Source organism: Lonchura striata, chromosome 1 (assembly GCF_050655825.1).
Source record: "Lonchura striata isolate lonStrDom1 chromosome 1, ASM5065582v1, whole genome shotgun sequence".
In the NCBI taxonomy this organism is placed as follows: Eukaryota; Metazoa; Chordata; class Aves; order Passeriformes; family Estrildidae; genus Lonchura; species Lonchura striata.
Window position 1 is genome coordinate 14,396,133 of NC_140703.1, and position 24,023 is coordinate 14,420,155.

General features: G+C 36.7%; 1 protein-coding gene across 5 annotated transcripts in view; it reads left to right on the forward strand.

The window, feature by feature from the left end:
* CADM2 (cell adhesion molecule 2) overlaps nt 1-24,023 on the forward strand; it is a 595,909-nt gene that overhangs the window by 489,098 nt on the left and 82,788 nt on the right. For all 5 annotated transcript variants that reach the window (XM_021541238.4, XM_021541252.4, XM_021541246.4 and 2 more), the window contains one exon: nt 16,187-16,277. In XM_021541238.4, coding sequence (XP_021396913.1) covers nt 16,187-16,277 — 91 coding nt within the window. The remainder of the gene's footprint in view (nt 1-16,186; nt 16,278-24,023) is intronic.

A 24,023-nucleotide genomic window follows, 5' to 3' on the forward strand; every position in this document is an offset into this window, starting at 1 on the left:
AGGTACAAAGATGAAACATCACTCACTGGAATTGCACTTGAGTTTAAAACCTGAAGTTTTATCTGTGGTATACAGATACTTCTCATCAATTATCAGTGTACCATCACCAGTTGTAAGGAAAGGACAATAAGAACTTGTCTAAGCATTTCTGCCCTGTATAATTATGTTTGAAAGTTGAAAAACCTGCTTTGTTTCAAGCAACTGGCCCCTGAAAATGGACAAAATGTGTGGCTCCATCTAAACAAACAAACCAAAAAGCAAAGGAAAGAAAAAGAGAACAGTAGGAAGTACAGGGTTGTGTATGCATCCAGTGGATGATAGGTAGAGAAAAAAAGAAAGCAAAATAATGGAATGAAATTACAGGTTTTGATATATGCCTAGTGAAGGATAGAATAAAATTAAATCTGCCTTGGATGCTGGGACTGTATAAAACAGATATTTGTAATTAGTGCATGGAAAGATGTAGATAGAAGTGCTTGTGAGTCCACACAGCTGCTTTTATCATCAGCTTTAAGAGGAAGTCAACTTAACAAAATGAAAGCCATCAGATACAGAATATGTTTATTCCCTCTTCTTCCCTTTACACAAATGTTATGTTTTATTATTGTTATAGAGAAATCAAATAAGCTTTCCCAGTAGTGCTACAGTGTATGAAATAAAGCTGAGGACTAAACTTTTACACTCAAAGTATTTTTATTTTCTATTATTCATATTTATGTGTATGTGATAGAAATAGTGTCTAAGTCCTTCTGCTGCTCTTTGATTTCCTTTCTTATAGTTCATTCTGGCAGTGGAGATTATCTATATTATTATTTTGAAAGAGAGAGTGATCAATCTTTTTTTCCACAGGGCTTCACAGATTAATTTTGTAAACTCAAAATATTAAAATAGGGGAAAGCATAACATACCCCCAATCCAGACTACAGGATAATTAGCTCCTCCAATTTTTTAAATTTATTTGCCTGTAATTTATGTTTTGTCTCACTTGTGCTTAATCCTGTTCATCTGTATGTTGTGCTCTGTGCACTGCAGGGCAGCCCAATTGCCCAAGTCTTGCTGCTGTGCTGAAAGGTTGGGCTGTAATTTAGTTTCTGCTTGGCCAGCAGAGGTTTGTGGTAGCATGACACTGCTTGCTGAGTTTATTTTTCCTGTGACCCTTACTGTCAATAGCAAACCTAAAATAGACTTGTATCCCCTCTGGCTTTGCTCTGAAGGTTGCTTGTCAGCCTAGCTGCCACTGATTATTAGGAAGTGCTTCTTGTAAGTGATAAATAAAAATCTCAAAGGGATATTTAATTTCATTGTTTATTTCTGTGTTCAGACTAAACAAAGAATATATTCTTTGTTCCTGTATTAAAGAATGATGGGTACAGTGCTTCAATTTTGAAACCTTTTGAAAGTACAACGTTTAAAAGATTGTCTAAGTCCTTATGCACACCCCTGAAAAGACATTTTGAGGGCACGTACAACTTCTGGTCCACATCTGGGAAGTTGGTGAATTCTTCTCATCCCTCCTCAGAGTTGCAGGCATTTTGTGATTCCCAAAAGCAGCATCTTCTCTTCCTTCCAGGCCTTATCTGAGCAGCAACCAGCTAACATGCTTCTTTGTGCTGAATGGAGTGCCATAAAATTACCCAGTGGTAATTACCTTACCTTAGTGAAGATTCTCTGACTACAGTAAATTACCCAGCAGACCTCAGTAAAAATTAATTGTGTAAATCTACCCCAGAGACTGCTTTTGAAGCCTTAAAGTGAAATAAAATCATTTGAACTTCAAACCTAATCACTGCACTTCTAAAATGGCAGCTGTGATGTGATCCGTGCTAATGGACTCGGTGAGATTTTGCTCAAAAGCTGACCACACTCCCAAATGACAGCACTAATAAGCTAAATATGTGTTATGTAAAGAAGTGTCTAGAGAGGCAATTTTGAGTAAATTCCATATTGGCAGACGCAGATGTGCAGTGAATTGTCAGCCTGACAAATCTATAGCCATCAGCTAACTTGCTTCCACAGGCTGTTCCAACATGTTTGTGTGATAAGCACACTTCTTCTTTTGTGGGCTGTTATTAGATTCTTTTGCAATGAACATCTGGACTTGACTTTCAAATCAGGCAGCCATTCCATGAGAATGTTGGAATCGTTGTCCTGGAAATAAAGGTATTGATTTTGCATTAAGTAAAGACAGCCCAGGGAGTGCAGCAGGCTGCGGATGGGATCAGGCACGCGCTGTGCGGCCGTGTAGAACACGGGGTGTCCGTGTGTGCACACGTGTCTGACAGCACCCTGCCCTCTCACCCCTGATGTAACAACAAATGGAAGCTTCCCTGATGGCAAAATGGGTCCAGAATTTCTTCTGGTGCAAGCAGAGTAATTTCATCAAAAGAGTTTCCCTGACGCTCACTAGGAGGGTTTAGCGCACTGTTTCTTCTTGACCGCTTTAAAGTTTTTGTTGGAACAGAGTTTCTGAAATACACATTCTGAATGTGTATGAGTTAAAAATGTATGTGAATATATAAAAATATATTAATTGTATTATATAATGTACTGCACCTTCATATAGCACTACTTGTAGTGCCATATAATAAAGAAGGCATTCTAAAGAAAAGGCAAGAAAAGGGTCGTGAATAGTTGGGTTCTGGACTCTGTGTCTGTGATATATAATAGATATATAATAGATAGATATATATAGATATATCTATATTTAGATAGATATATAATATATAAAAGACTCAGAGCTGCCCATCGGAACAGTATATAGAGACAAAACCCCTGACTTTTTCATTAAGTCTTAATGTTCAATTCTAATGAATGTCACATGTTAGATATGTTTGTGGCTCTTCAAGGTGTCTGTCTCCACCCAGATTTGCTGACTTTTTGTAGCTCAGAAAGGGCAGATGTGTGCCCATGCAAAAGCACACAAAATGGGACACTTCTTAGCTATGATAAAATAGGAGAGGAAAGGAAAACTTTTCTCTGCTGCCTACATATGGTCCTTCTGTACTGTAAATGATTAAAATAGGTGTCACACATTCAGTTTCTTTAAACTGTGTGACCATTTGTCTTTTTGAAGCTGATTCTAATTTTCTCTTCATGTGCTCCTTTCTCTTTACTTAATTTAGTTGTTTCCCCCAATATTGTGCTTAAAAAACATCTTTGCTTTTGCACTTTGGCATATCTCCCTCATTCTCTCCTTTACTTTGAAGTAATTTACTCTTTTTTTTTTTTTTTTTTTTTTTTTTTTTGAATTGTGGTATGTCTCCTAGAATTATCTCAGTGTTTAGTGGCACCTATGCTTCAGGAACAAGGGCACATCTCCCTTTTTTTGGAAGGAGCTTTTACTCTCTAGGCAGAGAATAAGTTTTTCTGAAGTGAAGAAAATATGAGAGTTAAAAGAAGTTTCCTTCACTGATGCTGATCTCTTTGGTTTCTGATCAGTAGACAGAGTTGGTCATTTTCATTTGCTTGTGACCATCTTTTCATTACACTGTGTGACACTCTGACAGATACACTGGCTAGAAATAAAATTTGGTAACGTTTGGTGTGATTACACACTGCCACCATCTTTATATGAACAATCTGGTAAGAAATGCATCCCCAGAGTCAGGAAATTATTTGTTAACTAGAATAATAAGGTGTCATAGCATAGCCTTCCAGATTTTCTATGACTTTTTTTTTTAAATGGTCCCAAAATACTATGTGAGCTCAAACAAATAGCCTGTGTATTGAGTCAGGAGTGAAAATAGTTGCAATTCTTGTGAGAATTGAAACTTGTTTTGATGTTACCAAGAGAAAAAATGCCTGTGTAATGATAACTTCACTCAATTAGTTTAACCACACAATTCTGCTATAACTTCTGATACAGTGAAAAGACCTGGATGCTCCAGGGATGTAATTCCCTAGAGTCACCAAAAAAAAAAAAAAAAAAAAAAAAAAACCACCACCAAAAACAAACAAACAAACAAACAAACAAAAAAAGAGCAAAAAAACCTCACCTGAGATTTGCACATCCAGGGCATTGCAGTTCTCCATTTCAAACTAGCACAATTTATTCTCTTCCTACAACAGTTTTATCATGGTGTTATTTGAGTGGTTTGGAACTGTGATACCTCAGAGACCTCTGGAACTTGTGGAAGGAGGCCAATATTTGAAGCTTGATCTTACTGATTAAAGCCAACTTTTGTTCCAGCTCAAGAAGGAAGAGGGGGCTTTATTTTCTGTCTGATGTGCAGACAGGACCTTGTCTTTCACAAAGCCTCTGATCACAGACTATCTCTGTAAGCCTAAGCAAGCAGGGATATCCTTCACTTCCAGGAAAACCTGTGAGCTGCTCAGGTCCTGCAGAATCTCATGAGGAAAAACAGGATGTTTTCAGAAATGGCTCGCTGAATCTGAAAGGAGCCAAAATCTCTTTGACTGCTGCTCCCATCCTGTAGAGATCTACCCTCTGAGCTCTGTTCCTTCTCTTCTCTTTCACTGAAGATGTTCTGCTGGATTGCTGTGACCTTAAGAAGGAGACAATTCTGGTGTCTTCCAGCTGATTCTCTCATATATAAGTTTATCCTTTTTACACATTCAGCTTCCCACCTGAGACTCACCCAGTTTGTGATACTCAACCAACCCAAACAGGTTTGGGTTTTGTTTTGTTTTGTTCTTGTTCCTGAATTCACCCTGTGGATGTTAATATGGAAAATAAATATATCTAAATACAATACTTTGAGGAACAGCTTTTGGTCTATCTCCTTTAAAGGAGGGATGTTTCTATACTTACCAGTGTAAGATGCAGAAAAAAACAGTAAAAATAAGAATGCAATTTAAAAGTTACAGTTTCAGTACTCTACATCTCTTCATATTGAATGAAAATTAAGTAGAACATTAATTATATAGCTCAATAATTATGCAGGCACTTTGTTAATTTGTACAGTTACATTTCTTAAACTTTTAATATTGATGAATGCTTGAAATAAATGAAACTTAAAGGAAATGAAACTTACTGTACACAGTAAAGGATGATATCTGTGACCAGAAAAGTTCACTGCTACAATTTGCATGTTTAAATGAGATCAATTAGGTTAATGACAGATGAAAACAAGAAATCCATTATTTAAATGCAAAATAATTCATAAAATTGTAAGTCCATTTACTGCCAAACTTTCATCTTTCAAAGGGGATATCCACTTCAAAGGGTTACTGTACAATCCTGACCTTTACCGTCTGGAGGTTTATGTTCAAATACAGTTTACAAGTGAAATATAATCTAATTTATTTCTTTGTAAGACCTTATGTAGAAAATACACAGAGTGGCTTGTCTACTCTGCATAAAAACTTTGAAATCTGGCATGGGTGGGATATTCCATGTGCCTGTTTGTGACTAAGAGTGGGCTCCAGAAGGTTTTAAAGGAAGTTTGGGAGGGAGGGCTTAATAATATTAAAAGTACGAAAGACTAGCAAGCAGATGAGGCAGTCTGGAGGAAAAGATAAAAAATAAATTTAGAGATCATTACCAGAACCTCCCAAGGAAGAGAAGTTTGCCATTCATGAGGGTGGGATGCATATTTTCAAGAAGCAAATCAAATTTTCATTTCCTGATGCTACTGCTTAGTTATTTTTACATAGACTAAACTTTTATAGTGTCCAATATCTGATATGAATGTCAGAAAAAGGACTGAAAATATATTTGGAAATGCTGAGCATCCAGAACTCTATTTTAACTCCTCCAACAATTATGGATGTGCTATAGTTCTTAAGCCGTATTCAACATAATTTAAGTCAGACACAACAGAACAATGAAGGCTTTAAACAAAAGAATCTGAGAAGATAAAGTTACACTGAAAGGTCATGAGCTCTCTCAAAGTTCAGAATTTCTTTATAATGTGGTTTAGGCAGAAGACTTTTCTTTGTCTTTTTTTTCCTTCTCTTAACAGCAAAAAGTGAGATAAAACATGAGTAAGTTGGAGAGAGCACAGTGTAAGGCAATGGAGATGCTAAATGGAACAGATTTTACTGTTTACTCTGAAAAAGTGGCATGACAAAAATAATTAGACAAGATGAAAGTTGTAAAACTAAGCTTCATTGCTTGCATTCACTGGAGAAAACAGAACTGATTTGCAAAGAAAATATTGTTTCTACCGTATCATTCATGTGTGGATGGGACTTAATGCCTAATTCAGAAAGCAGTGACCCATTCTGCAATGCCATGTAAAGGAGAGTGGCTGGTGCTGTCTCCATGGAGGGACACACACTCAGAACTGGGGTGACAGTGCCATTCTGTCTTTCACTTAATTCAGCAGGGGCTACTGATGTGTTCACATTTATCTCTGCATGTGTTAAGGCCAAGCACAAAGTAGGTAAGAATGATCAAAGAACACATTATGTGACAAAGGCAGGGTAAGGTTGTAAACATTTGATATGGAGCAGGGGGGAATGTGGAGCTTTGATGTTGTACTCCCAGTTTCTCTTTCACCCTCCCAAAACCCCAAGCCACATGTTATGTACTACCACATTTCATTCCTTTATTGTGTTTTAGTAATTGTGGTGAAGGAGCCTGGCATGGCCAGCAGGTGAGGTGCTGAAACAAGTCCAATGGATGTCTTTAACAAAGTACCACATAATCAGTGCCCACAGAATTAGTAACCTAAATGGTTTCCTGCCAGGTTGGTGCTCAAATTCAGGCACTCATGTAATATGAGTGTCAGGAGGGAATATCTGACTGATCAATTCTTTCTTTTCCCCCACACTGGCATCCACTTTCTTGTTTTGCATCCAGGAGAGTGTATTTACACTCTTCTGTTACAAGCTGTTAATACTCTTTCCTACAAAAACATCATTTTAAAATAAACCAGCTGAGATTAAGGATGACACAACAGAATTCATCAAGGAATCTCAGGTATCAAAGGGACCATATGCTGTTTCTGGTCCTGCTTAACTGTAAAGCAGTTTAAAGGAGACAAAAAGAAGACATTGGAATATCCATGTGAATATGGTACCAAGTATTTACTTCCATCAAGTGAAGTATTGAAGTATTATCATAAAGCTTAATTCCACTGTGTTGTTGAATACTTTTATTGAAATTAAATGCCATTTGCATGGCACAATTGCTTGAATGACTTGAATTATTGAATGACTCACCCACAAATATTATGAATTAAATAATTTTTCAGTTACATAATATTGATTTTTTTCCTCTCATCCATTTAAGCAATGAGTTATTCATTCTTTTCTGAAGCAGAGCATCAAACTTTGTGTATCTGCCAGGCTACTTTGTTGAAATTACCAAGGCAGACTTGCACCTTAGTGCTTATTCAAGGCAGCAGTGCACAGACAGAAGCCATGCTGCTTGCCATTTACAAAATAAGCCAAATTTGGGGGAAATGCTGATTCACAGCTGTAGGATACACAGCTGGTAAGTGTAAAAGCTATTAAAAATGGTGAGCACTTGCACAGAGCTGATTAAAGTGCTCCTCTCTCCTCTTTCTCGTCTCATTTAGGATATCCAATCTGATGCTTATTTTTCTGCATACCAGAGTGGTTTGTCCTTGGAATTTATTTTAAAGTCTCTTCTTTCCTAAGCTTATTTTCTTACAATTTTTAGAAATAGAAATAAAATTATGTAGGACTAGAGAATTTTCAATGAGGTTTATAATTGCTATCCATGTATGAAAATTATTATAATCTCATGGTTTCTGAAGGAAAAAAAAAATTCCTGAAACTTGCTTGTGCTTACTCCAGTGCTAATTAATTTAGAAAGTAGATAAATCATCATTTTCAGAGGTATCTGCTTATTTTATCTTTGCATCTGGAAATGATGGAAAGGTTCCAAGGATATAAGAGAGAGGAAAAGTGCAATAAAAAATGTAGAAGGCTGTGACATAAACAGATTTCACAAACATGCATTTTGAAAAAAATAGACAAAAATGGGTAGACAATAAATGAATTAGTCTCTCAGGAAAAACTTTTAAAATCTTATCATCTGGCAGCCATTTATTACCAGGTAGCAATAATCTTTTATTATCGGACTGTTAGATTTTTATAACATTTTTTAAAATGATAGCACCAGAATTGTTGTTCACTGCTACAGTAAAACATCTGAGAAATTTATGAAAGCTTTTCAGTATTCAGAAGGTTTGCAGTCATAAAGTAAAACCATGAAGTAAAGACATGCTCTTGGTAGCTCATAATTTAGCTAAAACTGTAAGAAGAAAAATGTTTTGTAATGAACCAGTTATAGTAACTTGCACTCTGGTACAAAGAGGAAATGGTGGTTTGTGTTCAAATCAAAAAACAACAAGGTAAATATATTTATTAAAAATGGCAGAATAAATATGAGTATTATAGACCCAGGCAGGAGGTACCGCTGCACAAGATTAAGTTATTAATTCAGAACTTGGAGTATTCTGGAAGCAGTCAGTGGGTAATGGGAGGAGGGTGGGGCTTGTCCTTTTCCTTGCCAGCTGATCTGGCAGCCGTGACACAGATGTTACACCACAGAAAAGCTCTGCGTGTTTTATCTGGGCTGCCTGGAGCTCAGCTGAGTGTGCTCTGAACTGGCAAGTAATTAATAAGACATGTGCCCTGTGTTGCTTAGGGCCCAGGAAGGTAAAACCTGGCATCCATGGGATGCTCAGTGATCACAGGGGGAAGAAGTGCTCTGTCACACAAGCACAGCTTTCTTCCTGAACGGATCCTTCATCGTATTCCACACTGTTGGATCTCAGTGCTCAGCTAAGTTGCTATACAAAGCCTTTTATTACTAGCAGCGCTTTTAAGGCTTTTTAAATCCTTGAATATAGGAGAAAATTTCTAGTGACAAAAGATAATTAAAACCATCTACTCATCATCCTAAGAGATTAAATAAGGTGGTAGTATCAATGCTTTTAGCAGGAGGATTGTAAGTAACACGTGTAGCACATCCTGATGTATTGTGAGCTCTTGCTTCCCCTGACAAATGCTGACAGCAAAGTGTTTTCCCTTCCCTGGACCTTTCCCATGTCTTTCCTTTTGCTGTTAACATAATTTGCACTCAAACAGCAAGTCCAGCAAGGATCACAGGTTTCATTACAACAATCTCAGCTTCTTGCTGCAGCTGGTGAGACGTTCATAACATCAACTACAGAGAGAGAGTCACTTTTAAAGGAAAGATGCATCAGAATCAAAGTATTCCAGCAGAGACCTAGGGTCAAGTGATGTTAATGAGCTGCTTTCAATTATTTATAACACAATTAGGGACAGGATTGTTTCTGCCCTGGTTTTGAGATAGGCACCTGACAATTTGGCTGCATGGAAACTAATGAGTTAGAAGAGTCTTGTTTTGGAGGTTTAATATGTTTTTTGTAGTGCTATATTGTGTAGAGCTGTTAAGTTTTTGTTCATCACATGCAAATATTTGACCAGCTCTTTTTTTCTACAGTTTTCACCAGGTTTAGCTCTTTTTACTAGAACTTTCAAGACTAAGTAGGGCATTGTGAAAAGAAAAAGAAAAAAAGTAAACAATCCCTCATGTTTTAAAACAAAGAGATTTAGGCAGCATATATCACACTAATAGGTGCCATGCATACAGGAAAGAAACTGACCAATGGATTTTTCCTTTTGAACCCCAAAGACTCATAAACTAAAATAATTCAAAAGATTTATCTTTCTCTATGCACCTTGTATATATTGAACATTATATGTTACTGTCATCAAATGGAACATTTTTTCTGTGCCAGGTCTTTTAATATTCTACAACTGAAAAAATACTTTGGTGAAGTAAAAACAGAGGAAGCCAAGAGAAATGTGATTTCTGCTTGACACTATGTCCTGGGTTGACTAGTCAACCACTATCACCCATTTCCCTAAAATTATGTAAACCAACCTACCCAAAACTAAAAGTTGGAAGTTGAGACCAATTCTACTTTATTAATTTATTATTACTTAAACAGTAAATAAATCTTTTGTTTTTAAATATTAATTATTGGATTGCTTTGATAATGAGAAAGTCATGCTAGCTATGTACAAAGAGAAGGTCCAAACTTATGGCAAAATTACTGTATAGCATGTGTGACCTTAAATGGATAATACAGAAGGAGATTTTAATTGAAATGTGGTAGAACCCACATCCTATGTGATGTCATTTTACTTTGGGAAGTAGGAATCACAGACTTCATGCAATAAACAAGTTTAAAAAGATGTGAAGGGACATTGCATTTCATATGAAATAATAGTGTGGAAACATAATTGCCCTAGCTGAGTGTGTACTTGTTACCAGTTTGGACAAAGTTTTTTTAAGTTTGTGTTGGTATTAGTAAAATAGCTAAGATCTGCTTATGGTATTGTGTTTACATTTAATTATTTTATTTTTAAAACATAATTACTTAAACATTCAAACACATTGTCATCCTTGACATGTAGGAAGGCTACTCTGAGGCCACCAGCTCAAAATTTAAAAAAAATTAATTAAATTTTTTGCATGTAAAGCCCAAGAATGAATGTACCAAAACCACTTGATGCTAAGGATTGACACATTCCTAGGAAACAGGTGGGGATTTTTAAAATTTAATGGGTTTTTCTTTTTTCTTTGTGTCAATATCCTAATCTGGCTCTAGAAATCTTTCCTAAATATAAAATGAAGGGTATATTCCAGATTATGTTGGCACTGAATGTAAATGGAGACAATTTGCACAGTATTGAATTGCTTGAGGAATTCTAACTAATGATGTGTATTGGGCTAAAAATTTTATAATACCTGGGTGTTTTTTTTTAGTTTGTCAGAATATCCTGATTTATCCAAACTAAGAAATAGGTAAGAAGAAAAGCCTTTTCAGATTCAAGGTGAAATCTTAGTTCAAAAACTGGCTGGAAGTGAGACCTTGGCATTCCTGTCTGACTTCTGCTATTGCATGGGAGGTCCTTGCACTCTGAACCTGACCAAACCCTTAATCCATGATCTCCAAAGGTTGAATGTTCTAATCTCTAAATTACTGTCAAATAAGTATTTTGCTGGATCTGATCAACGTAGTGTGAATACTTCAGTACTCAGTGGAGTAAGTAACCTCTTTTTCTCATTAATCACTGCATGGGGTTTAATAACTGATTTGATTGATTACAACCTCTCACAAAAATCAAATTATGTGTAAGTGAGGGAGTGTAGAAGTGACTTCCTGAGTCATGGAGGTAGAGCAGGTCTCTAAAATGTAGACTGCTGAAGTACAGGACCCTTGGCATAATAATTCTGTTCTGGTAAGGGTAAAGAAGGAGGTGTCCTTGTTCTGTTCTGCTTTCTGAGGATTCAGCTACATATATTTGGGTTGCTAAGTTTAAACTTCATAATATGTTATTGCATCTATTTCTTTTTTTAAAAAAATCTATAATTCAGCAGAAAATTTGCAAATTAGGAGCTCTGACTTGTCTCTGTACATCTGATACAATATTCCTATGTAAATTTCTGCAGAGGAGAGACAGACTTTTTCTGTTAATCCTCCTTTTACTGGAGTGCCAATGGAAGCTGAGATTTGGCTTTTAACAAAATGTGTAGAGAAATCTAGTGGCAAGGAGTTTATAAACAGCTAAAGTAATACTTACATCAGAATTACCTGGAGGAAAGACTGCTGCACAGTTCTTTGCATAGGTGCATTTTCAGCATGCTTGGAATTGTGATGACTACAAGATCATGAATCCTCCTACTCCTTAAGAGTCTAGTCTACTGCTTCCAATTGTTATTTCTTAAAAGCAAGAAATAACTATGAAATGAAATATATGTATTCCACCCACCCTAACACTCACCCAAGAAGAAAGATGGTCTTATTTTCTGTTTCTGGGATTGTAATTATATTGGCTGAAGATGATTACATTAGGGAGGGATTATTTGATAAAATAGCATGTTTCTATCATAACCTCATGATACTGCTACCCCTTTGTCTTACAAAATGATTCTTCATGTGCTTATTCCTACACACCTGTTGCTGATTAATACCCTAGGAAGCAAAGGGTTGTACTTTGATTTAGTACAACTTTGATTTAAAACCTAGTCAGAGCTGTGAGTTCCATGAAAGGTTTTGCTAAGAACTGATGGCATCAAAGACTTCTGAAGATACATATGAGAAACAGGCCAATTTCCACTTTTACTCCTTTGGCACTAAGAAGAAACTAGTAGAGATTAATTGCCTGATTCTGTTGTTGGCCTGTTTCGCAATCTTAGCAAATTTGTTTACTTTTATGAATTTAGTTTTACATTTTTACACTGTATTTGTCAAGGGTTTGCACATGAAGTATAACATAATTTACCATGCAGGATTTTTTCCAGCAGCCTTCATGTGATTACTTTATATGAGTAAATTTATGTGTAGGAATTTAATCCTGCATGTAACCTTATAAAGGCTTGGTGATAAAATAATATAAATATATACTGAATTCTATTTTACTTCAAGCGGTGTAAAAACAACAAGTACATTCTGAAAGCAAACACACACACCTTTAAGCATAGAAGATCTGATTAAGGGCAAAGGTCTAGTGACTGATAAGAACCACCTTTATTTTGAAAATAGCTTCACAGAGATTAAATCAGCCAGCAATGTAGTTCCACAAGGTATGAATGTTGCAATTAGTTTCTGCTAAAAGTAAAACAAAAGTCAAGTGTTGAAGTGTTTAATTTCTTCATGTGTCAAATCAGATTTTTTACCAGTATAAGCTGGTATCACTTTTCCACACATGTTTACTGATTTTGTGAGTTGCTGAAGATGCCATAGCCTGATCAAAAATAGATAAATCTTCCCAGAGCTTTGGAATAGGTTCCCCAGGCTTGTGAGGTGAGATGAGACCAAATCTTAGAAAGATGGATGAAGCAGAATCACTCAGTGGAACTTTTGCCTTTGGTCTGCTGAATCACAAAAGGTTATACAAAAAAACCCACCATGCCATAATTCTTACCTGTAGCTGGTATGTCCAGAAACAAATGAGCAGATTCTGTGCTCATGGAGGGTAGAAAATATGTAAAGACCTGTTTGAACCTCAGTTCAGGTTGCTGGTAGCAATCAGTTGCAGTTCATAAGGACCTCATTACTCAAACTAAAGACTGGAGGGCCAAAGAAGCTCTCACTGTGGAGATGGATGTAATGAAAAAAGTCACTGGGTACTGAAAGTAGTGTGTTTTACTGAGAAACCTTGCTGTGGTGCTTACACCCATATAAACCACTGTTTTTTTTTATAGAATTGGACTTTTCACAAAACTTATTCTTTCTGGAATACTTATCTCCTCCATAATATTCTTAGAACTCAGGAAAAGGACATTTATAATTATTGTAAAGAAACTGTAGTCATCCCTCCCTTGTTCAGAAGAATTTTGCTTTGAATACTGACCTATGGTATTTTATTGTCATGAAATTGCTGGGTTAAATACTAAAAAATATTCAAGTTCAGAAAAGTTCAGCTGGTAGACATTGGTATTTTTCTATGGAGTTTAGAGGAGGAGGAAAAGATCTGACCCACATTAAAACCCTTGACTCTACTCCTTTGTTCTGGTTGTAGGAGAAGATTTTTTTTGGACATATCTACATTATTTATAACAAGCTGATAAACATATCTGAAAAGAAATCAACCTCTTTCTGTATTACAGTTCTTTATTTTCTTTCTTTAGGCTGTTTTCTAATGTTTTTTGCTGGAGATCATGTGATGTTCCAGTTGTTATGATTAATACTTTTAAGTGTGACAGGTCAAAACTCACAGTATTGATAGAGTACATTTATACTTTTCAAGTTCTTCCAAAATGGGCAGTCACAGTGGGAGGTACTGTTTTGTAATAGCATTTTGTGTTCTGGAAAAGTACCAGTCAGCAGGATTCTATCATCTTTGTAAAAATAAGATATTTAGGTTAGTTTTGATTAAATTCAATTATTCTGAAGATTTCTTCTCATTTAAATTATTCATGTGAATGTCAAAATAGTGGGCAGGTTTATCTTTAAAAGTTTTCCCTTTTTAAGTGTATACTTTAATTCTGGAGAGAAATCAAGCATGGCCTAAAAAGAAAAAATGGAAACAGTAATATTGAGAATAAATCACTCAAAATAGAATATCTACTTTTTGAAAAAGAATCATTATTAAAATGCAAAAGTTTTCCATTGTTTTCTTCCATAAAAATTATATATTGAATTAAACTCTGTGCTTTCTGCTTTAGAGAAACAAGTAGTTACTCTTTAAGTCAATTAGCAGGGAAACCCATGAGGGGAATGCATTTCCTACACCACTTTGTTGTGCCTTAGAGGGCAAAGGATAAATATAAGACATTTCTGCGTTAGTAAGCTCTGTTTAGAAGTGCACGGAGAACAGAGAGCTGCCTGGTGCATTAAAGGAGGAATGGGAACTTTAAGTTTGGGCAAACAGAACTGCATTGATCCATGCAGACAAAAGCTTAATTGTCTGGAATCCTCTCTTCAATTTTATTTGGGTCATTTACAGTATTGCATAAAATGCTGATAATTTTAAAAAATATTTAAGCCAGGAGTAATAGTTAGATTGCCCTTTAATTTCTTCCTTCACCTGTGGCTGTCAGGATTACTTCCATCAAAGTTTTGCTCTTTTTCATTTCTCTGGAAACCTCTTGATCTCATTGAATTAGTTGTCTCCCTCCCTCAGTTAAATTCTTTATGTATTCCTATCTGATACTAATTTGCTCCTCTGGTTCAATGTATAGTCAAGAGAGTAATTTATTCATCTTCAACAGCACCACTGAAATCACAGAAGTACTTGATGCCCTGATTTATTAAGGCACTTGAGGTCAGTGCCTTCAGCATGTGCTAAAAATGAAGCAAATGCCAGCCTGGGCTCCAAAGGATTAGTCACCTGCATAATGGTTTGCAGGGTCCTTAAAAGTATGAACTTGTGGAGCAGATTTGCTACTGGTGTAAGGTTAGAGCAGCTGTTCTGGAAAGCTGAATGAAGCTGAAAATACTTTCAGTGGAATTACAGAGAGCCTGCACTAAGCCTTTCCCTCTTCTTGTCTTGTGCCATGCTGTTACTCCGTGGTGTGTAAAAATAAAAAATCAAAAATTAGAATATTTTTTTTTACAGCATATCTTTTTAATTCTTTTTTTGGTTGATTTTGTGGGGTAGTATTATCATGCTCTTTCACATTTACTTGATGAGAGGGCATCTGTGGTGTCACTGCTAAGGAAAAGAGCAACTGCAAATTGAATGAGACAAAACTTAGGTATCCTAGATTTGCATGATAAAGTGATTTGTATTAGGAAGCTATAGAGAAAGAAACCATGAGGACAAATATAAACTTTTATACTTAATCTGATTTTTTTTTCCACTCTGACAATGAAATTTGTTTTTCTTCTTCCTAAGGAAAAAATGTGATACATTCCTTTCTTTTTTTTTTTTTTCCTTATAAAGGTGGCCCTCTCAGTCATATGTTGACTATGAAAATATATTCTTGCAAGCCAGGTGGCAACTATTTTAAAAGTTAAAGATCTATTTCAAATGCTTATTTGGCATGAATTCACAGTAGCTGTATTGTGTATTTTTTGCAATTAAAACTATAAAACTAATCCAAACACATTAGACAGATTGCAGATTCCTCTGTAGTACTTTTGGCAGATATTTGAAACATTCTCTTTGCAAATTCTGTTTAAGATTGTTATGGTTTAGGGGCAGCTTTATTGCATTTCAGAAATAATATCCTGTAAAATGTCTGTAACAAGGTATTTTATCTGAAAGCCCATTGTAGCTTTCTTATTATGAGTTTCAAGCTTCTGCAACAACAAAAGGGTTCTTATTCAAATGTACACTATTGCATTCATTCCTCTAATAGTAGCATTCCATCATATCAGCCTAAAAATAGGCAAACAATTGCATGGAGTACTTGTTATTCATCCTAGATTTTTTTTTTTATTTATCTTGTTGTTCGATATCAGACTTTTGGATAGTCAATGGAGTATTTGCATCAAATACAGAAATAAAAAAATTGTTTTTTCTTAGTATACACATGCTTTCTATCTGTGTCTCCTAGGGATATAAAAAGTTACTGGTTTAGTTACATTGGTCATTTTTATTGCCTTCCTGAAGACAATGGAAATTGCACAAGGCTCCATATGAAACTGTCTCCAAGTGTAAATTAAATCTGTAGTTTAGTCTGTTGTAAATAGAGAAGAATGTACTCTTAGATAATAAATCTTTTTTGTGTATATCAACAAGTTGTCTATTTTTTTCTTCCTAGATACACCTTTAGTTAAAATCATTTCTTCCAATTCATGGCCTGAAGAAGGACAATCTATAATTTTGACTTGTGAATCCAAAGGAAAACCAGTGTAAGTGATTTAACAAGTAATATGTTTTTTGTTATTTTACTTATTCTGCTGTGACTGCAATCCTCAGCTGCAGAAATCTACTGGCATTGTCTCCTCCTGGGGTGTAAAGTACTCTCTGGTGTAGAAAACCCCTTGAAGCCTGTCTTCATTACGTGTCTATAGAAGATTGCTCTTTTATTTGTCATCTATTTTAGTTTTCAGGAAGAATTCCAGCTGTGAGATTTTTTTTTTCCCATCAGGTATGTCAACCTGAAAGGTGTGCACATTTAATCTATCTCTGTTTACATCATTAAATTGATGATAGAGGAGAAAACATCTCATGAAAATCTTCCTACATCAACCAGCCTCAAAAAAAGAAAAAAAATCGAACTTTGACTGCCATTTACAGGGGAATTTGAAGTTTAATTATATGTGCAAGCTGGCTGCCTCTTTCTACCAGGATTTGGAAAAGTGTAGCCTGCTTTAAGAATGTAAATTGTTTTTCTTTGGAATTAGCATCCTTGCTATTAATATCTTTAAAGACAAATCTGCAGAGGCTATCCCTTGCACAGAATCTACTACTTAAATAGACTTGACTCTTGAAAACAGTTAACTTCTCAGAGGGGCTGTTATATATTTGCTCATAAATACATATATATATAATCCAATTGCTTAATATTGCTTAATATTTAGTTATTATGAATCAAGTTTCTTAAATATTGATCTTATACTCAAAAGATCAATATATAGTGTCATGATGATACACAGATTTAGAATGGTCTTGAAAATGGTAATGGAATAATATTTTGAACCTAAAAAAGGTGCAAATTACATGACAAAAATCATGTCATTTATGGCTGATTTTCTCCCTGGTGTAATTTTAGTGTCTACATGGAATTGCTTTATGTAGGTGCCTGAAGTCAGATTTAGGTCAAGGAAAGCATTTAAGTCCAAAATTTCTATTTTGAAAAGCTCTTCTGAGTTATGCCTGGCATAATTTAAACTCCATAGGTACTTTTTTTTTTTTTAATATTTTAATATTATGTGCCTGCATCATTTTAAAGCAACTCCTTCATCCAGATCCTGACTGGGTGAGCACCTAGATCATGCTTCTTCCCTGCTTAAGACCAAAACACTGGAAGTCCATCTAATTAGTCTGACCTGATGCTCTATATGATTGGTCTTTTCTGTACCTGTGTACTTCTGATGTATGTGTATTTCTGCGAAAAATACTTCTGTCAGTAACACAAAAATCCATTGTGAGCCATCTCTGGCTTTTATAAGGTACCTGAAGGAGAAGGAGTTATCCTTTTATCTCATATCCAGTGAATATTCCCCTGCGTATGAAGAGGTAGAGTCTGTTTCCCCCTTATTTTCAAAATCTGCTGAAGATGTGCAAGTGCTTAATTTTAGGAGAGAGGTCAGCACTGATTGCCCTGACTGCATCATTGGCTGGGTGATATTTAGTATTTTCCTTATCTCAGACTTAACAGATGAAGTGCTCTTTTTGGCTAATAGACTTGAGGCATTCTAGCCCCACTCAGCTCCTCGCTCACAGCAGGATCAGGGAAAGAATCAGAGGAGTAAAAGTGACATACCTTGACCTACACAATATTGCCTATTTGGTAGGCATAATATTCTGGACATACTTTATAAACTAGGAGGCACTAATTATAACTTAATAATTAAAAGAAAGCTCTAATTAAGGTGTTTACTGATTTATTTATTTATTCTAAGTAAAGCTCTGTTCTGTCCTTAAAGGATTCAAATGCAAAACTGACATGTGGTTTTGAAAGAGGAAAAAAAATACTTCACATTACAGAATTATCAAGACAGGGAACCTGAATGTGGTAGCCTTTGGGGCAATCAAATATTTTGCCAATAAATGCACCTCTAATTGTCCAGGCCACAGGCACTGCCCACTTCAGCTGCTCTGCACTGCTTCATTAGGTCAGTTTTTGATGGCACAGAGCCAGTAAGAAATAGGCATCCTCCTGGGAGCAGTTTGCAGTGGCTTAGCATGAGAAACAGGAATGTCATGCCCCCAACCTGAATTGTGAGTACCTCTGGCTGGGAGAGAGAGAGGAATTGGACAGGTCCACTGAGCTCAGATATGTCGGTGTCACAAGGTAAGTGATGAATTGTGGGCTTCATGGAGAGCTCAGGGCCAGCCATGGTCCTTCACAGCTGTTTGCACACTATGGGTTAATTCTGTGTACTTTATGTCACAGGCACAACAGTCTCTCCTGTTTCCTCTAGGCAGCAGTAAATGAACACTTACTTAGAGGTGCATTTCTCTTGTATCCCAGAGCAATTTTCACAAGCTTCCAAGTGGCATTTGAGATGAAAACTGAGAAAGGGTGAAGCCAGGTGGTGGCTGTGGTGACATTGATGATACTGATAGCTGCTGCTGAGGAATTCTTTTCCAAAGGGGAAAAGCAGGATAAGGCTAAAACTGGAATGTACTGACACCATCTTACTGCTTATCACTGTGAAAGGCGAATCACCTTCCTGGAAGGGATTCTGTCCCTCAAACCACTTGCATCATTACCCTGATCCTGTGTTTCCAATCTACAATACAGTCCTGAGGGAAAGCCCTTCCTAACTTTCAGTCCTGTAGCAGGAAATGGGAGGGAAGACTTGCTGAAACCAGCACCTCTGAGATATCAACTGCACTCTGCATCTCTTGCTGAAACAGCATCCTCCAGGGATACAGCAGAGGGACAGAGAGTAACTACAGAGAACTGTAGTGGGGGTTAGAGCTAGGGCCCTGCTGAGGTTTCACAATGTAGGATATAAGATTTCTCTTGGCCAGTCATTAGCCATGACTTTGGACAGGAGGAAAAATGTCCTCAGACCCTTGGATGTGAGCAGCATCAGTTGTCACAGCGTGTGAGATGGGCTGGGATTTTCCCAGCCTCCGGGGTTCCCAGTTGCTGTGGATGAGCTCATGTCACCCCAACTTTGTGGCCTTGGTACAGAGATCCCAATGTTGGAACAGGGATGTTGAGGGTGGGCTAAGGGGGAGAAGCTGGAGGCGTGGGAGAGGGCATGGAGAGGAAGATGGAAATGTGATTCAGTGAGGCAAAATAGGAGGGTGAAAGACAGACTGCACTAATTCTGTAACTGTGCAGTTTCACCTCTGCTCCTCACTGGGAGGATGAGGACAGCTCTGGCTCCAGTCTGCCCCTGTGCTAATTTCTGTTACTTCGAGGCAGGAGCTGAAAACGACCTTATTTTGGGTAACCACTGTGCTGCTGCTGTGGAAGTGGGATGATATCAATATCAGGCTTCCTGCCTGCCTGTTCTGTGATGGTTTTGCAGAGGCAGGCCATGTGGATTTGGTGATGCTCTGACCCAGGTGTGTAGCACTTCAGGCACCAGCTCTAAGAAACAGCAGCAGAAGGCTGGTGTTTGGAATATTTTATGGAAAAATCTGTGACATTTTCAATTAAAGTTTTCTGTTGATGCAAAGCAAAAAAGGAAATATATTCATCAGTTTACCTCAGATAAACATGACGCACTCTATTATATGTAATATTGTAAGGGATCTTGAGATATAGCATTTGTGAGGATTTTGTCCAATTGATAAATGCCCAGTTGGCATGAAAAATTTAAGAATTTTCTTTTGGAAAACTTTGAATATGTGTATTTATATTAGCTTAGTATTTCCTTTTGCAAAACTCAGTCACTGGTTTCTTCACACTGTTGAAAATTGTGATAATATTGATGTCCAGGGTTGTTGTGTTTTGGGCTTCTTTTGTTTTGTCCAAATTACAGGTAGAAATGTATTTCTCTCCATAACTCTCTGCTTGATATGACTATTCAACAGCATTTCTTTTTGTAGGTACTGTTATGTAGTTTCAAACCAAATTGAATCTCTTCCCTTTTCAATTCTTAGCACTGCTTTCTTTTCCAGTGTTTTTGGCTGGATCCCTGGACAGCAGTCAGTCTGTAATATTTTAATCAATGAGCTTACCTAATATATATGTAAGGTGTTATTGCATCTTAATTTATTTCTTCTTTTAGCATAATATAGTTTTACAGAGACTTTGTTTATTTTCCAAAGAAGAAAATGTAATTAAACTTCAGAAATCATAGACATCCTTTTTATGTAATGTCTAGACTTTTCTGAAATCATATTGCTTGACAGTATTTTGAGTATTTTAAAATAAACATGAGGTAGCTGTAAAAAATACAGAAAGTAAAGAACAAAATGATAATTTACAGTCATCCATGCTTACAAAATTTTTTAAAAGCCAATGTTTTCTTATCACAAGCTGTAACTTCTATACACTGTTGTGTCTTAACAATATAGTCTAGTGACTCAAAACTGCCCCAAAAGTAAATTCAAAAACTGACCCATAATGAAAGGTTCAATATTTAATATTCTTAGTCACTACTCTCATCAAAGCATGCATGAAATATGTGAGTTTTTAAAGTCAGTGTCATTTCAGGAGAAAGGACGTCAAAATATAATGGAATAATTAGGGCACAGGAAACAAAGAAAAAGTTAGCTGTCTCCTGTGTGCTTTAGAGAAATGTCTTTCCATTCCATGAAACTCAGGGGAATCATAGTACAGTTGGTTGACTAATGTAAAGTGAATATTTGGCCTTGTTTGAGATAAATAGGGAAGATTTTTATTTCAGAAAACTTACATAGATATCCTTCATTAGAATTACACTATTCGTGAGCTTATAAAGTTATAGAGAAAAGCACAACCAAAACCAAACACTAATATGTACAGAGTAGTATAAAGTATGGACAAATAAACATTTTAATGTAAGAAAAGGTGTTCACTTTTAATAATGTGTGCACACCAAAGAGAAAGGCTTGGGCTATAAAGTCATTGTAAATGATGTGTATGGTATTCCCACACATTGTTCTGTCTTTTCTAGCATCTGTTTAAAGAAGACTCCCTTGAGTGAGACAAACATTTTGCAAAGGCTGGTGGAAACAAATACTAACAATAACAGGAAACCCTCACCACCCAGGGAACCCAGAGAGAGAGTGGCTGATTCATTTGAGAAGGACCTGGCAGGGCTCCAGGTGAGGCAGAGGAATGCCAGTGAAAGGAGTCAACTCCTATTCAGTCACCTGAAAGCAGCCAAGCCTGGACTCAAGCTGGCTCTAGTTAAATCTGCTGTTGGCCACAACTTCCAGGTTCTTCTCAGCTTAGATGTTGAATTTTATCTCCTTGTTGTTCCCTGCCCCCCATGAGGAACCTATTGGCCATTTCCTCCAGGCCATAGAAGCCCCTCTGAACAGTGGCTTCCCCTCAGAAATATCAGTGCAGCCAGCTTAATGAGCACATTCTACCAGGTCTTTGGTATTAAAAAGTTAAACAGGACCCAGGATGGACTCCTGAAGAAATCTACTTTTAGCCATTCCCTGGGTAGAGTGTTCCTTCAGCTGCATCAGTGGTCCAGTCAGTTTTTCAACCATGGAGTGGTAGAAACATCCAGGTGACAGTGACATCCCAGCCTAGGTACAATGAATGGAGACAGTCACCAAAGACTTGCTTGAGTCAGAGCAGACAACATGCACTGTCTTTATCACCTACAGATCCTGCCATTTCTGCAGTTTCACATGTTTGGAAGTTGAAAAAATCATGGAGAAATTTATCTCATGAATCATTTTGTCACAGGCTTAAGGATTAAAGGTATTGTAAAGAAAAAAGCAGAAAATCTCTTCCTTCCTCTGAATACTTGCCTTAGTTCAAACTAATTCCAAGTGGAAAAACAACTGAACCTAAGGAAGGCATTTTGAGAAGTACTAGGAGGAATGTCCTGATTTTCTTTGTATTATTTCAGAAAATGCACATAGGTATCCTTCATTAGAATAATATTATTTGTGAGCTCATGAAAGTTATAGAGAAAAGCACCACCAAAACCAAACATGATAGTGATTTTCTTCCTGAAAACTGTGGCAGGATATAACCTTTGAGGAGGATTTTTGGCTCCTTCAGGTGAAACAGTAATTATGAATGGTAGCTATGAATGACCTGTATGTCTTATTTGATGTATACCCTAAGAAGAGGGAATTACAGTTCCTTCATACTGTTCATATGTTTGTTTCTTTTTTTTTCCATCATATCTGAGAACTTAGCAAATATTTAAATGTTTATTTTTACCACACCTTTGTATGATTAGATTATTCACTTGCCTCAAATCTGCAGCTGGGAAATGAAGCAGTAAAAAGTCCTAAGTTCAAAATCAACAAATAGGTGGTGTATATTTTATGTCTAGCATTGATCACAGTCCCTATTTTCCCAAAAGTATTTTGGAGTGACACAGCATCCCACTCAGGAGGTAGCTCATCCTTGGTTTGAGTGGTAACAGTGAGTTCTTAGCATGCCTACAAGCCTGTGCTCAAGAGTGAAATCAGAATCTGGGGCAGAAAATTGCAGAAACCTACTTGATATTCAGCCATTAACATTTTGGTGCGAGCAGTTTGCCAATATTGCTTTGAAACTGCATCCTAATGTCAGGTTTAGCCTCTGAGTCACCAGTTTAATGGCCAACCTTTTGTCCATGGACAGTTTTTCCTGCCCTGCTTTGACAGGACTCACTTCCTGGCTTCTCTGGTTGGTGAGATGAAGGTTCTGTAAGAAATTATCTCATTTTCTACATGGATTTTATTCACTGCTATCTGGGTTTGTGCCATGAGTACCTAGCAGCCTAGAAAGGAATGTTGGTATCAATTCTGCCTATATGAATTATCATAATGAATCTGGAAAAGCATCCATGTTTCTGTGTTTATAAATCACCGTGCAGAATGAATCCACAGCTCAAATTGGAAGCAAAGGCAGTATCAATAAATATTAATGATTTGGAAAATTGGATGGATTTGTCCATACCCATGATGAAATATTACTCTTGCAAAACACGAATGTGGTATGAAAGTATTTCTCCCTTAAGCTTCATGCACATTGGTACATAAGGAATCCTGAATTGTAAGAGTCTCTGGTTTCTCTGGAAAGGACCATCTACAAGGGAAATCAAGTGGGGTGGGGGGGAAAGAGGAGGGAATTTAGGTACTAGGTACTGGAGTTTCACTGCTTTATGTTTAGCTCTTTGTCTTAGCAGAAAGGTGGATGGCTTTGAACAAAGCTGCTGTGCATTTAAGTAACCAGGGGCCTCCCTGATGTTCTCTGCCTTGATCCCAGAACTAGTGTTAGCTAAAATATCTTAATCTGATTTATGCCTTCTGAACACTCTGAGTTTACAGTGAAGTTTCCAGGGACACATTTCACACACAGCTTTGGGCAAGGTTCTTTAAATATATGCTTGAATAAATGCCTACATATATAGGACAGGCTATTTTATCTGTGGATATAGACTTAGAGAAGGGTAAGAAACTCTCCTCAAAGTTCTCAGCCCTGTGTTCTTTGTCACTGGGAACAGCTCTCAGGATAGCTCAGGTTCTCCTAATCCTGTCTTTTGTCTTGCTCTCTGTCCATTCCAAGTTGTCTTTCTTTGAATTTGGCTTGTTCAGCAGTTAGATAGAACCTGTCTTCTGCAAATACTACTGGTATCTCTGTCCTGCCTGTCTATTTGCCCTTGTTATAGTTTCTTGAAATGTTCTTACTTTGTCTTTTTTTTTTTTTTTTAAACATTGCTTTTTCACCGCTGTGTCTTTATCCCATTTAGGCTGTCTGTATTTTTTTTTTTTTCTGTTTGGAGAAGTGTGGGCTTCTATTTCTCCAAAAGGAACTTATTCTGTTTGAGTAGGTGGTTGTTAACTCAAACCCACCCTCTTGTTAA